Source organism: Anopheles ziemanni, chromosome 2 (assembly GCF_943734765.1).
Source record: "Anopheles ziemanni chromosome 2, idAnoZiCoDA_A2_x.2, whole genome shotgun sequence".
NCBI lineage: Eukaryota > Metazoa > Arthropoda > Insecta > Diptera > Culicidae > Anopheles > Anopheles ziemanni.
The window spans coordinates 70,344,758-70,360,414 of NC_080705.1; the positions used below are offsets into that span (position 1 = coordinate 70,344,758).

At 42.7% G+C, this 15,657-nt stretch overlaps 1 protein-coding gene across 1 annotated transcript; it reads right to left on the reverse strand.

Moving 5' to 3' along the window:
• Window positions 1-9,506: 9,506 nt before the first annotated feature.
• LOC131294223 (toll-like receptor 6) lies at window positions 9,507-15,323 on the reverse strand (the record flags this gene model as incomplete). The annotated part of the gene is made up of 4 exons (XM_058322268.1): window positions 15,304-15,323; window positions 13,445-15,213; window positions 12,036-13,252; window positions 9,507-9,560 (listed from the first exon to the last, which is right to left on the reverse strand). Coding segments are annotated over exons 1-4 (3,060 nt in total), but the record flags the coding sequence as incomplete, so codon positions are not given.
• Between the last annotated feature and the right edge of the window lie 334 nt (window positions 15,324-15,657).

The window sequence follows — 15,657 nt, forward strand, 5'->3', positions numbered from 1 at the left end:
TTGACTATATATGTATGTGTACACAATTTGCATCTATGAAACCCAAAATAAACCGGCCTCCAATCTGACAAGGCGATAATGAAGTTTAAGGATATCATATTCGAGTTTATAGATTCATTAATGAAGGCAGAAACGCGATGAAGGATTGCAAGATGTCATATTCCGATTTCAAGATGCGATAACGGAGTTCACAAAGGCGATCAACGCGTTTCAGCTTACGCTATCCATCGCAAAAGGCTGTATTTCACAAATTTATAACAAACTCCCTTTTTCGGTAGACCTAGCGCCGTCCGCTCGCTGCGCTCGCTGCGGGCGCGCCGCCGTTTCAAACTCATTTCTTCAGTCCATGTAACGAAGCGGATTGTCCAGCCGAGCGCGAAGGTAAACTCGACTGAGTGCGTCCTCGTTCTGACGCGAGAATCTTCACCGGATTTGGAGGTCCGTCGATTTCGGTATCAACGTGTTCGGCCCGTGTTGTGACGTGCCAACGACGGTGCAAACAGCGTGTGATACCTTGATCTAAAATTAAGGGAAACCGAGAACCCGGTCCGCAGCGTGACGTGCCGCTGAACGGAGAGGTGTTCCGCGAGTTGTCCTTAACTCTTTTCGGACGAGGAGTTGGGAATGCTTGGCAGCGTGACCGGTCCGAGCCGTGACTTGCCGGCAGCGGAGAGGACCACGCAGAAGCGGGAAACTTATTGAATCTTCTAAAGTTCCGTCCGAGCCGTGACTTGCCGACGTCGGAGAGAAGCCTTCAGAATTTTCTCTAAGTATTTGGAAGGGTTTACGAGAAGCCGGTCTGCAGCGTGACGTGCCGCTGAACAGAGCAGAATCTAGCGTAAGTTCGGAAGGGTTTGGGTACTTCGTGAACTAATTTCGGATGAACTTGAGTAAGGAATTTCAGGTACTTTACTCGTAGGCGTCCTGGTGAAGATAACTGCTTTATTCAATTTTTTGATCGCTTATATATCGAATTGATTATATTTAATTAATGAGCGCGAGCGAGATAGAAGATCTCGCTCTAATTCCAGATCGCCCCCTGCTGCTGGAGAACGTTACATGGTTTCGTTCTCGTCACACGTTCTATTCCTAAACGTTTCACTTTCCCCTAATGAGAAAGCGAGGGTTGCAGCGTCGATCGATATCGACCCACTTGACGCTTCATCGCTCGATCACGTCGATCGCGCTAAGATTAACCCTTCATCGCGTGGGGCGTCTGGTTATCGTCACATCGACGTGACGATTCTGGCTATAAAATTTTTCCTTCGATGGAAACGTAGTTATTAATAACCGACCCGTTGGTCTTTCGAGCGCATGCATGCTCGTTTCTTGCGGCATCATGCATTGTCGCCTATTCCTAAAAACGTGGCTTCGATGCACACGATATTTTATTACTTGCACTCGAAATTTCCATCTGGAAAACATAAATTTATTTTGGTTTTTCTTTCGAAACTTATCCTCGCTTTTTTCTTTGTTACGATCTTCTTGTCCTAACCTTTCTTGGCTTGTGACGGGAGAATGTTGACCTATGTCTTTTCCCATTTTCTCTACTTTCTTATACATTGTTTTTTCTTTACTCGCGGTTGGGGGTGAAATTTCCTATCCGTTGGTATCACGAACGAAACATATCGTCCGTCCGTAACACCGCCCCTCGTAAAACGCGTATGTTAAGTTTTACGACACTATAGGACGATGTTTCTTTATAAAGGTGTTATTCCTTGTTAGGTAACTTCAATCGCGATGTTCTAATTGCCTATCTGTTATTATGATATTTTAATATTTTGATTGCGCAATGTTAGTATTATTCGCTACTCAATTTGGGATTGATCCTCGCTCCGATATGTACGTTCTCTGCTTCCATGCTGCGTAGTCGGATGTCTTCGTTCTGCTACAGACGTCACTACGTTGGAAACCTTTGAGCTGCTGCGTCAGGTCATTTTAATCTTGGTTTTTGATGAATTAATTGTATGGAGCTGGTTGATCGTGATTCTCTGCTACCTGCCATTTGTTGCCGAGATGAAGCTGCCGAAGCGTACTTTGGTTGCAGCTGAATATTTGCAATTCCATATTGCTGCTGGCAGGTCTAATCGTCTACTTTACTGTTTGCGTTCGAAGATGCTGGACGGAGACGTGACTTTGTTTCCTCCGCGTGTCGATACAAATGCTTGATGCGTTTCATAGTCGGACGCTGTTGACTATGTTAGCGTCGATTGGTTGTTCTACGATCGAAGATGACTGTACTTTATTGCTTCTATCGACTTTGGACTCCGATAGTCAATTCGTCTTGTTGTTTTGCTGTCGTCGACGTAAATCTTTCTCTTTGTTAGCTGAAGCTGGGATGCTTTCGACGAAACCGGATGTGTTGTACGGCTCACCGGATGATTGGTGGGTAGCGTATCTAAGTCATCATACTTGATACGATTACATCGTTTTGTCGGTTCGTAGGTAAGTTGCATCCATAATGAAGTATGTGGATAGTCGTCGGGATCAACGAGATGGATATTAATAGCGGGTGGTCCACCTCCTGTTGATCATGTGCAATGCCAATGTCGTCATGGCATTGCCGTTGCATAATTTGACACGTCTGCTGTATACGATTCTCGAAGATGTCTCGATGAAAACTTCTTCCCAGTCTATTGTTTCCGGCAATCGCGAAAGTCGATGTGATTTTAACGCATCTACGGGTGTAGGTTCTTCGAAGCCTACGGCTGAAGTATCGTGTGGCCACCACGTCCTTAACCGATAACTGCGATGGAACGTTTCTCCGATGATAGCGTGCTGCGTCATCTATTGAGCAGCCTTGTGGTACCGAATTTTTGCTGAGATGATGTTTCTCAGCATACAAGTTTTTGCTCCTTCTGAATCACTTGTTGTTTAAGACCTGACGCGAAGGTTGACCGACCGTTGAATGTTGCTGCAAGTCGCCAGTTGACTTCAGCGTCGTCGTGTCCAGGATGTCTGATGGTAGCACATGCTGTTGATGCGGCCCTCGTCGTCCAGTGAGTAACTCGATATGATGAACTCCTTATTCGTACAATCGTGAGCAATCAATCCCTTTAAACTACTTTCAAGAATTGTTTCTAATGCCCTTTATATTTGGCATATTCCTATCGTATGACCTTCCTATCGTATGATCTTCTGACATTTTTCTTTGATGTTTTATCTATTCAATCATTTTCGAAGATTAATTGTACGCAGTATTTAGAATAATTTTTTACTGCATTTTTACTATAAGTGAACTACCTTTTTAATTATTTATCTTTTTTAGTTTGTTTGAAATTCCTTTCTAAACTTCTTGGCAAGAATTTTAAGCACGGGCAGGTATTTTACCGGTTAAGCCGGTGCTGTTTTCTCAATCCTGACTGATTGAACTTGTTTATACTTGCATTTCAACCTTTCTTTTCCTTTATGCCGGTTGCCTTGACCACTCTGCGTCTCTGCTCTTACCTTTACCTTTACCGGCTCGGAATTGTACTTCATGGTCGATGTAGTTACTTGTAGTTGCACTAGAGGTGTGTTCCTGGAATTAAATCTCTTGAAAGCAGATTTTATTAGTTTATTTACTTTGGATCATGCGTAATTTTCAGAATCTTATTGTATGTTCTCGTGCCGAAACCCGAGTCACAAATTTTATTTTGTATGCGAACCGCTACTCCTTTCAACGAGTAGCTGTTAATATTGATATCATTGCAATGGTAAGCAATTAATCCTTGCAAGATATTCTTAATACCTTCGTAATCATGAAAGGCAATGTCAAATTACGAGTGATTTTAATTCAATGAAAATACCTTTGATCCTCGATTATTGCCGTGGCGTTCATAATCGATTTCTAAAGGGTCCGCCTTGCATTTGGATGCCTTGGCATGTTTCGTGGCATTTTGAATTTCTCCATTTCTCCATGAACATGGATTGATGCTTGAATTTAATTTAGACCTCTTTCTGCCCGTTGTTTCAAGGGTGGTCTTTTTATGAGTTTCCGCGTGAAGAGCGACAAATTTTTCACTTTTACTATCGACAATTACCCTTGTCGTATTTTTCGCCTTCGCGTTTACCTCAGAATTTTTTGTGTTATTGTTTACCCCTGTTTGTTTCATTTTGATTTTGGGGCTTTTTTCGTTTTTCTTTTTCTTACCATCTGTTTTGTATTTGTTAATCACGATGAACGTGCGAAGGTAAAACAATGTTTTATAATCTTTTATTACTTCTACCGGGGATAATTTTCTTGAACATCCCATCTCAACATTATCCTTTACTGTATAAATGGCGCATTTAATTAATTCAGGATCCTTGCGGATCTTGTGTTCATGGTTTTCAAACCTACTTATATTGTTAAGGAGGCTGTCGGGAAATTTATGATTATCTCGTTTCCACGATTGGCCAACTTGATAATGCCCATCAACGAATTCTAATGTTTTCTTTAAAATCTCATTTGCTTTTTTATTGTATGTCCCTTTAAAAATTGGCAATTCTTTAAAGTTACTAAATTTGGGTAACTGCGCTAAAGTTTGTCTCTTTAGCATTGTTCCCATTGCTGCTCTTTCTTGAGCACTGACCAAGCCTCGTACAAATAGTGAATCTTCAACTTCTTCCTCGTCCAATGATGATGCGCGAGAGCTCGTTTTCACCGGCTGCTTTTCATGAGCCTCCAACGAACTCCTTACGGAAGCAGTTTCCTCTTCCACGGCATTCGCGTTCGAAGTTGCCTTCGAAGATTCCCCCTTTGAAGGTTCCCCTTGCTCGGCATTGACCGCTTCTGCTTGATATCTTTTAATGATACCCAGGAGCTCTTCAACACGAGCCTCAAGTCTATTGGCATTATACTTTTCAGTTTGGCATCTTGGACATAGCCACGTTTCGGTTTCCGATGGCTTACGAGTCTTCCTTACGCAAGTTAAGTGGAACAAACGTTCACAATGGTCACAACTTAACATTACCGAATCCTCGCCATCTGCATGTTGACACAGGCGGCAATTGCCGTGCGGGTTGACAACGAAATCCGGGAAAGGCATAATGATGCCTTTATTTTCCCTTCTTTTCTTTTACGTACCCTTCTTGGTGTTACGTAAATTTTCCGGGAGCCGCCTTGGTTCCCTTCCTTTTGTCCTTTCGGACTATAGATCCTTCTTCAAGGGTCTGAATGAGATGACAGGAACAATAATAAAAAATAACCCACTTACCTGTCACTCAAATTCCGGTGAATTTGAAATAACTTCTGTTACCTTTCCTCCTTTTGGGCCGTCCTTCGTGGCTGGTAGTGTGGGTTTTACTTCCGAGGTCTGCGCCGCAATCGGTATGGAATCTTCGCCGGATACTGGTTAGCTGGAACGGCGCCTTTCGCACTTTCGTCACCGATCCTTAACCTTTTTTAACACTTGGCTCACTTGCACTCGGTTAACTAGTCTTGCAGGACTTTTCCCGCTAATGTTTATTCTTTCGTATGAAAGATTATACGATCAATGTTCAGATCTTTTTTAGGGGTGCGATAATCGCAATTCCCTCTTTGTTGATGCTACTGTGCGTTAAACGGCGTCGTTAGCCAAATTATAATAATTTGGCATTGGTGATAATTATCACGCTGAAGGAATTACTAATTCGAACTCTCTCTATTAATGAATTATGATCTAATTCAGAGCAGTCGAACCTTCACTCTTATGTACGCGTACTTCAAGCACGGACACTTCAGCCGCCTATATTGCCGTTATGGCGGTGGTGTGGTTCCCTTGACCGGAGATCTGTTCTCCTTTCTTGGTCTTGGCCCAACACCAGCAAGAATTCTCCTTTGAGAATCTTACCTTTTAATGCACTTCGCGTTTTAACTTGTTAACACTTCACAGGTTAACACTTGAGGATAATCTTTCGTTTATCCTCTTAGCGATGTTATCGCAATAGTTCGTAAAGGTCGCGAACACTTCACTAACTTTTCACTGAATGTTTTTTAACCTAAGGCTACCTTTTTGGTGCTTATCACCTTGGCTTTACGTCCTTTAGGTTTTTTAACCGTTTCCTTTTGAAACGGCTCACTTTGTTAGGCGACGCAACGCCTTACACTTTAAGCTATTCTTTAGGCGATAGCACACCCTCTTAAGCTGTTCTTAAGGCGACAGCACACCTCTTTAAGCTGTTCTTAAGGCGACAGCACACCTAAAGGAGAATTCGTTCTCCGAGTACAACTGCGCGCGATGTTGTACTCCTCTCTGGAGCCACCATGTAACGAAGCGGATTGTCCAGCCGAGCGCGAAGGTAAACTCGACTGAGTGCGTCCTCGTTCTGACGCGAGAATCTTCACCGGATTTGGAGGTCCGTCGATTTCGGTATCAACGTGTTCGGCCCGTGTTGTGACGTGCCAACGACGGTGCAAACAGCGTGTGATACCTTGATCTAAAATTAAGGGAAACCGAGAACCCGGTCCGCAGCGTGACGTGCCGCTGAACGGAGAGGTGTTCCGCGAGTTGTCCTTAACTCTTTTCGGACGAGGAGTTGGGAATGCTTGGCAGCGTGACCGGTCCGAGCCGTGACTTGCCGGCAGCGGAGAGGACCACGCAGAAGCGGGAAACTTATTGAATCTTCTAAAGTTCCGTCCGAGCCGTGACTTGCCGACGTCGGAGAGAAGCCTTCAGAATTTTCTCTAAGTATTTGGAAGGGTTTACGAGAAGCCGGTCTGCAGCGTGACGTGCCGCTGAACAGAGCAGAATCTAGCGTAAGTTCGGAAGGGTTTGGGTACTTCGTGAACTAATTTCGGATGAACTTGAGTAAGGAATTTCAGGTACTTTACTCGTAGGCGTCCTGGTGAAGATAACTGCTTTATTCAATTTTTTGATCGCTTATATATCGAATTGATTATATTTAATTAATGAGCGCGAGCGAGATAGAAGATCTCGCTCTAATTCCAGATCGCCCCCTGCTGCTGGAGAACGTTACATGGTTTCGTTCTCGTCACACGTTCTATTCCTAAACGTTTCACTTTCCCCTAATGAGAAAGCGAGGGTTGCAGCGTCGATCGATATCGACCCACTTGACGCTTCATCGCTCGATCACGTCGATCGCGCTAAGATTAACCCTTCATCGCGTGGGGCGTCTGGTTATCGTCACATCGACGTGACGATTCTGGCTATAAAATTTTTCCTTCGATGGAAACGTAGTTATTAATAACCGACCCGTTGGTCTTTCGAGCGCATGCATGCTCGTTTCTTGCGGCATCATGCATTGTCGCCTATTCCTAAAAACGTGGCTTCGATGCACACGATATTTTATTACTTGCACTCGAAATTTCCATCTGGAAAACATAAATTTATTTTGGTTTTTCTTTCGAAACTTATCCTCGCTTTTTTCTTTGTTACGATCTTCTTGTCCTAACCTTTCTTGGCTTGTGACGGGAGAATGTTGACCTATGTCTTTTCCCATTTTCTCTACTTTCTTATACATTGTTTTTTCTTTACTCGCGGTTGGGGGTGAAATTTCCTATCCGTTGGTATCACGAACGAAACATATCGTCCGTCCGTAACAGTCCAACTTATTGGTTTATGATGTCCATCTTGCTCAGTTTAACCGATTAGTTCAAATCATTACAGCTTCTAACGGAAAATCAACGGTTCAAATATTCAAACTGAATTGATGTGCCACCTATTGCATAACTTTCAGGCGCAAACGTGGAAAAAATTATGACAAAGCGTCGCCGGGGGGGGGCTCCATTTGGGATTTTACCGCAAAGTTTTTGGCAGCTAACCGCAAACTCAAAAACCCCAAAAAAAAGAAGATGAAGAAGAAATAAATGTGGTAAAATCCCAAATGAAGCCCCCCCCAGCCAAAATCGCTGTCGTGGCTACACCATTTGTGAGCGGATGTACCTTAAAGGTATGCAATTGGTGAAACAAATGCCGTTGTGTGAACCGTTTGAATTGAATTCTCGTTAAATTAAAGATGATTATACTGAAAAGGATCTACAACATAAACTCCCTCATGCATTACTTGCATGAGTGTATGAAAATTCGGCTACGCCATCAACCTAGGGGTGCGGTATGAGGGGGGCCCACGGGCCTCCCTTATTTCACAAGTTTATAACAAACTCCCTTTTTCGGTAGACCTAGCGCAGTCCGCTCGCTGCGTTCGCTGCGGGCGCGCCGCCGTTTCATACTCATTTTTTCACTCCAAATCATTGGTTTATGCTGTCCATCTTGCCCAGTTCAACCGATTAGTTCAAATCATTACAGCTTCTAATGGAAATTCAACGGTTCAAATATTCAAACTGAATTGATGTGCCACCTATTGCATAACTTCCAGGCGCAAACATCGAAACAATGATGACGATGCGGCGACTAGGGGGCCTCATTTGGGATTTTACCATAAATGTAAACATAACAAATCTCAAAAACAAAATAAACGGACATACGGTGATAAATTTACGTGTTTATTTTGCAGCTACGGTAATATTTTGTCATTTTATAGCTAGAATATCAATTATGGTAAAAGAGTAAGGCAGCGCTCTGTCAGCTATCGAACAAGACAAACACGACAAACACGACAAAAAAAAACGATCAAACCCATGCAATCATATGGAGGTGCTCTGTCAACCTGCATCGAACATCTCAGACAAAGGCAGCGCTCTGTGAGCTATCGAACAAGACAAACACGACAAACACGACAAAAAAAAAACGATCAAACCCATGCAATCATATGGAGGTGCTCTGTCAACCTGCATCGAACATGTCAGACAAACACGACACAGAACAAAACAGTTTGATTTTGTCGTGCAGGGCTGTATCCCACTGTGAAACTGTTATACCTAGTGTATTCTGCTACCTTGCTGCTTGGATGAGTGACAGTTCTTCACGACAATTCGCAGAGCACCTTTCCGACAGTGTCGTGTTTGTCGTGTTTGTTGGACTGTTCACAGAGCGCTGCCAAACACGACACAGAACAAAACAGTTTGATTTTGTCGTGCAGGGCTGTATCCCACTGTGAAACTGTTATACCTTGTGTATTCTGCTACCTTGCTGCTTGGATGAGTGACAGTTCTTCACGACAATTCGCAGAGCACCTTTCCGAAAGTGTCGTGTTTGTCTGGTTTGTTGGGCTGTTCACAGAGCGCTGCCTTAGGCGCTCAGTGGGATACAGCCCTGCACGACAAAATCAAACTGTTTTGTTCTGTGTCGTGTTTGTCTGACATGTTCGATGCAGGTTGACAGAGCACCTCCATATGATTGCATGGATTTGATCGTTTTTTTTTTTGTCGTGTTTGTCGTGTTTGTCTTGTTCGATAGCTCACAGAGCGCTGCCTAAATGAGGCCCCGGGCTAGATTCTCCTCTTCCTACTGGTTCACATTAAGCGCCTGAAGCTATGCAAAGCGCGACACATGCATTCGTTTCGAATGTTTGAACGCTAACGGTTTGCTTAAAAGACCATAACGGTTTTAAGCCAATCACGCAGTGGAGGTTGAATACGGGTTAATATACTTTTACATGTTAAGTTACTAGTAAGTAAACTATACCACACATGATGAACAGCATGAAACAATGAGTTTAGCCGAAGAAATGATTTGGAAACGGCGGCGCGCCCGCAGCGAGCGAAGCGAGCGGACTGCGCTAGGTCTACCGAAAAAGAGAGTTTGTTATAGTTTTGAGAAATAAGGGGGGCCCGTGGGCCCCCCTCATACCGCACCCCCTAGATTGATTGCGTAGCCGAAATTAACGGTACACACTACGGTTCAAATACTCGTTGGTTGAATTTAACGAATTAATGTATCACCAATTGCATACATTCAGTTTAAACGTCCACAAGAGGTGTAGCCACGATCGAAAACATGGCGGCCGGGGCCTCATTTACTCTTTTACCTCAATTATAAGTTCACTATAGATGTACTTATTTGCGATTTATTTCCTTGTGATGAAACTAAATTACATTTCGGTAAAATCCCAAATGAGGCCTCCTAGTCGCCGCATCGTCATCATTTTTTCGATGTTTGCGCCAGGAAGTTATGCAATAGGTGGCACATCAGTTCAGTTTGAATATTTGAACCGTTGAATTTCCGTTAGAAGCTGTCAGTTCCGTTAAAAACTGACTAATCGGTTGAACTGGGCAAGATGGACAGCATAAACCAATAATTTGGAGTGAAAAAATGAGTATGAAACGCATACTACAACGCAGCGAGCGCAGCGAGCGGACTGCGCTAGGTCTACCAAAAAAGGGAGTTTGTTCTAAATTTGTGAAATAAGGGGGGCCCGTGGGCCCTTTCATTTGTAATTTAATTTGAACATTGGAAGCGGAAAACAACTCTAGGAACGAGAAAAAAGTCAAATTGATGCTTATCGCTTCATTGGCAAGTCGAATCATGAGATTGGTGTGCTAATAAATAGATCCACAAACGTCGTTAACGATTATGTAAAAGATTCCAGTTAATATGGGCTTCAGAAGTCTCCTGGTCGTCTTCAAAATCTTTCCTCGCGTGATAATCGGAGGATTTTTTAAGTTGCTTTCAATTCAACTAAAGGTTGCGTAGGACAAAAAACGATTTCTGGTTGAATGTGCACAAAAATGCTGTGTTGCGAGCTTTGAATTCATGTTCTGATGCTGTAAGAGAGTCCATGAAGAAAGTTTCTGCCCTCAAACTTCACCAAAAAGTCGATAGATTGGAGTTTGCTACAGAACATATGACATGGAAGAATGAGTGGAGAAACGTAAGTTGTCACTTTGTAGTCTTGTTCTAATTTTAAATTAATAATTCATGTTAGGTGGATTATAATGATGAAAAAATGTTCAATCTTGATGGACCGGATGGAAACATCGTTACCCACGTTTTTTTCCCTAGTCGCAATTTTGAAGGTGAATCGGTCATGATTTGGGCTGCGTTCAGCGATCTTAGTAGAAGTGAATTGGCCATTATACCAACATGTATGAACAGCGATATGTTTATTGACATCCTGGACAATCATTTAAAAAAGCCTTATCTGGAAAATCACAACACCCAACAGCTTATTTTTAAGCAAGAAAATGCTGCCGTGCACGCAAGCAAGACAACAAGAACTCACCATGCACGATCGAGTATCGAAACAATGTCTTAACCAGCCGTTTCTCCAGACCTTAATCCAAGAGAAAATGTTTGTGGAAGGCTAGTTCAAGAGATTTATGAAGATGGGAGACATTACGAGACCATATTAGAGCTTAAACTTGCTATTCGAAATGCTTGGCGTTCCTTGTCAGTAAATTCGTTAGAAAAATTATCGGAGAGCATGACATCAAGAATTTTCCAAGTAATAAATCGTAATGGGCGACTCACGGAATACTAAATCATGCGTTTTGAATCCATTTATGCTATTTTTGTTGATAATTTAATCAAAATCCTAAGTGAGGCTATCATTTTGGGACACCACTGATTTTAGTTTCTTGGTACCAAAGGGATTGTTCATTCGTTTTCTTCAACAATATTTATGCAAAGTAGTCATTGTATACTTAAAAATATTTGTGTATTTAAAAAAAAAATATATATATATATGCTCGGTATTCGCCCTGCACAGAAAAAACTAGGCTATCATTTTGGGACGCAGTGTATACGTTTCATACGCAGTGAAGGAAACAACAGTAGCCACGGGTCACGGAACAACAACTTCGGTATCGTTTTATGTATGATACTTCTTCGATCGTGTTGAGCAATCGAACTTCTCGATATTAATCATCGAAACTCCTACCGGCAACCCACTCTCCATAGCTTTGGGCTATTAGACTAAAGGTAAGAACACAAACTAATCGAACTTACAAATTCAAATTTATTCATCAGTATCCCTTTCAAATGCCCCTCTAAATTGCTTGTTTTTTTTTTGCTTCTTGTTGTTGAAAATAAACTGCAACAAATTGTTTCATAGTCCCTCGTGGGCAGACTAAGAATGGAGAATGGATCGAATTAGTTTCCAGTGAAGATAAAGCGCTCCAGCGAGGAGAACTTTTCGAATGCTTCCAATTCCAGACTCATAAGATTGTTGTTCGAAATGTCCAGATGGGTAAGATTCTCTTGAGTGTTGATTCCATCCGATTTTATCTGTTGTACGTGACTGTTCGATACGTTCAGCTTGCGAAGATCCTGCAGCTTCGTAGAGATAGTTCCAATGTCCAGCTCGCTAAAGTCGTTGAAGGAGACATCCAGATCGACCAGAGATTTAAACTGCACAAAATTGTTAAAGCTGTTGAACCGATTGCGTTGGGCGGAAAGCTGGGTGAGAGCGCTGGATGAGCCGCTCGTTTGATTAACTTCGATCCTGGACAGTTGGTTGTCAGCTGCTGATAAAATCTCAAGGGTTGGTGAGATTTTCAGCGATGTAAGGCCATTCCCATCTATGTTGAGGTTTTTCAGTGTGTCCTGGAAGTCTGTGGTCGTCAGATCGAAGCTCACGAACTTGTTGTAACCCAGATTAAGTGTGTCAATTCGCAACAAGTTGCTGAAGAGGCGAGGGTGTAGAGTGCTTAACTTGTTGTGGGCGAGGAAGATACTCTTCAGCCGCAAAGCTCCCTCGAAAACGGCAGGGTCCAACTGTTCGATAGCATTGTTCTCCAAGGAAAGGCTTTCTAGAGAGAACAGATTATGGAAGATTCCATTTGGCAATGTGGATAGTTGATTATTGCTCAGATCCAGGGTGATCAGTTGGTCAAGACTATCAAAAATGCCAATAGAAAGGTTAGTAACCTTTATATTTTGTAGCTTCAGAGTTGCGAGTCTGCTGGTTTCCTGGAACAAATCTTTGTCCAACGTTTTCAACGGATTGCTGGAAAGATCTAAGTAGTTAAGGTTAAACACAGGATCAAATACTCTCGGCTCCAACGTGGTCAAGTTGTTGTTTGATAGCGTCAGCTCCTGGAGCCATGGGACATCTTTGAAGAAATATGTGGGAAGCGTCGACAGGTCGTTGTTGCTTGAAATCGTTAAAACTTCTAATGAGGCATAACAGGCTTGGAAGAAATCTACAGGCAAGCTGGAAAATCGGGAACCTCGCATGTACAGCTTCTTGAGCGTTGTTTTATTGCTCAGAAAATGATTGGGAACAACCCAGCTATCCGCCGAAATGGAAATTTCTTCCAGTTGATTGAACTTATTTAAACCGCTCAAATCTTCAATGCTCACTCCCAAATTGTCATTTATATAGAATTTTCTCAGCTCACTAATGCCATTCAAATTATTGCGTCCCACTTGGGAAATTGCGTTTCCAGACAGATCCAGAGTTTCCAGCGTGGATAGGAATGCAATAGAATCGTTACCGAGACTGCTCAGGCCTGTGTTTTTCAGCGACAACAGTTCAGATTGATAATTTAATGTTGCAAAAGAGCCATTTGTAATACGATTTAGAGGATTTCCGTCCAATCGGAGGCTCCTCATTCCATGTACGAAGCGTTTTTCTAATGATCCAGTTAGTCGGTTTTCCGCTAAATTCAATTCGCGAAGGTACATGGTTCCAGCAAATGTACCCTCCGGAATGTTCGCAATCCGGTTCTTGTCGAGGTCTAATTCTATCAAGAGTGGATGTTGTGCTACGGAAATGTGTTCAATCACGTTATTTGACAGGTAAAGTCGAGACAAAGCTCGCCATTCGTTATCAACAGAGGTTGAATTGATGTTGTTGTTTTTCAGCGACAATGTTTCCAGTGACGACAGTTTCGTTATTCCTTTCGGGATGGCCTCCAGATGATTACTATCCATATTCAGCTCTCCAAGATTCGTCACTCCCAGAAAAAAATCATCCGATAGGTTGTGGAACCGATTGTTGGACAGGTCGAGCTTGGTTAGGCTTTCGAGCGACAACGAAATGTTTTGCAGACGATTCCCGCTGAGGTTGAGGTTTCCCAATTTTTTTAAACAGTTCAATGCTTCGGGAGGCACACGACTAAGCTTGTTTCCCACGAGTGATACAGTCTCTAATTGTTCATGCGCGCACAAAACACCCTCATCGATCGTCCTGATGTCATTACCATCCAAATCGAGTAACCACAGTTGTTTCAATCCTTCCAGAGAACGGTTTGTTAAAGCTTTGATATGATTGTTGTTCAGCTCAAGTACGGCAACGGATTCAAGTTTCCGGAACGTGCCATCATCTATGGACGATATGCCGTTATTTGCTAGGCTCAGTGTTTTCAACTTCGTTAAATGATCAAATGTGCCGGGTTTGATGTGACGTAGATCGTTGTTTTCTAACTGCAGGCTATCCAACTCGGTCAGGCTGTTAAACAATGCTTCATCTAGAGTTTGTAACCGGTTGTACTGCAACTCCAATGTTTGTAAGCTTCTCAATGTGTTGAAAGTGTCAGGATCAAGATGTCTAATTGAGTTATTGCTCAGGATCAACCTTCTGTATAGGTTAACGGTATCACGAAACAATTCGTTAGGCAGTTCTTGCAACAAATTATTTCCCAAGTCTAGATAAGCGAGCAGACTGAGCGATGAGAATGTTGCCGGTGAGAGAGTCTTCAGATTGTTCGAGTTCAAATTCATATAATCCAACTTTACCAATGGCTTGAAAACGTCTGGGTCGATCGAGGCGATCCGATTGCCTTGCAAATCGAGCGTTCTAAGCTGCGGCGTACCAACGAAGACATTGCTGTTGAGATTTTCGATATCGTTTTTATCCAGGTACAGCACCTCCAACGAAAGCAGATCGTCGAACAGATGATCCTCCAGTTCCCTGATGCGGTTTTCAATTAAAGATATCCGTTGCAGATTTCTTAGGCCAGCAAAAAGCTTGGGGGGAAGTTTTCGTATGTTGTTTTTATCCAAATCAATATCTTCCAACCTCGACAATCCTTGGAAGGTGAACTCGCCGATAGTGGCGATCTGATTGCTCCGAATTTGGATAGTTGTCAAGTTTTTTGCATTGACAAACGAATTACGGTCCAGTTCCTTGATGAGGTTGTCATCCAAGATGAGCGTTTGCAACGCATGCGCCTGGGCAAATGTATCTGGATGTATGGCTAACACACCCGCTCCAGATGCGCTCAATTCGTTTATTCTGTTCCCATTTTCACCATCGAAAAGTGACGTCGGAATTGTAGGCAAACTCGATTCATAAAACTCCACACTGATTGGCCCATCTTCCGCAGTCAGTAAAAATGTTGTAGATTTTCCATGCGTGATGACTTCTTCTCGTTTTAGCTCAAAGCGGCAGTCATTACCAGAACACTCGTACAAAGGTTTTGCAAAACTTATCGTAACGTAAAAGAACAGTAGAACAGCTATCAGTGTGCTAAAGAAAAGGGAAGGAAAACAGAAAACATGTTCACTATTTAATTCAAAATTCACTTCTAAGCATAGCTTATTCAATCCGCAAAACTACCTTGCTCTTGCAAAGCCCATTTTCACACAAAACGATCTGCTTCTACTCGCTGCCAGATCGGAACTAATACGTCTGAACCGTTCAATGTGACCATTACACCCAGGCTTCGCGAACGGACGCAAAAACTAGAATAACCGTATCAAGAACCTGCTGAGGTTTACGGCATCATTATCGTTCGTTTTGGCAAGGTCAATTGAATGACAGCTCAAGTTCCATGGAATGAGTCATTTTTTTAACACTTTTGATTATTTATTCATCTAGTCTGGTCTGGGACATTACAGCACACCGGCCTAATCTGATGATTGTTGGTCGATCTTCTTCACACTTCCTCCAAGACTAGCATAGGCATTTAAT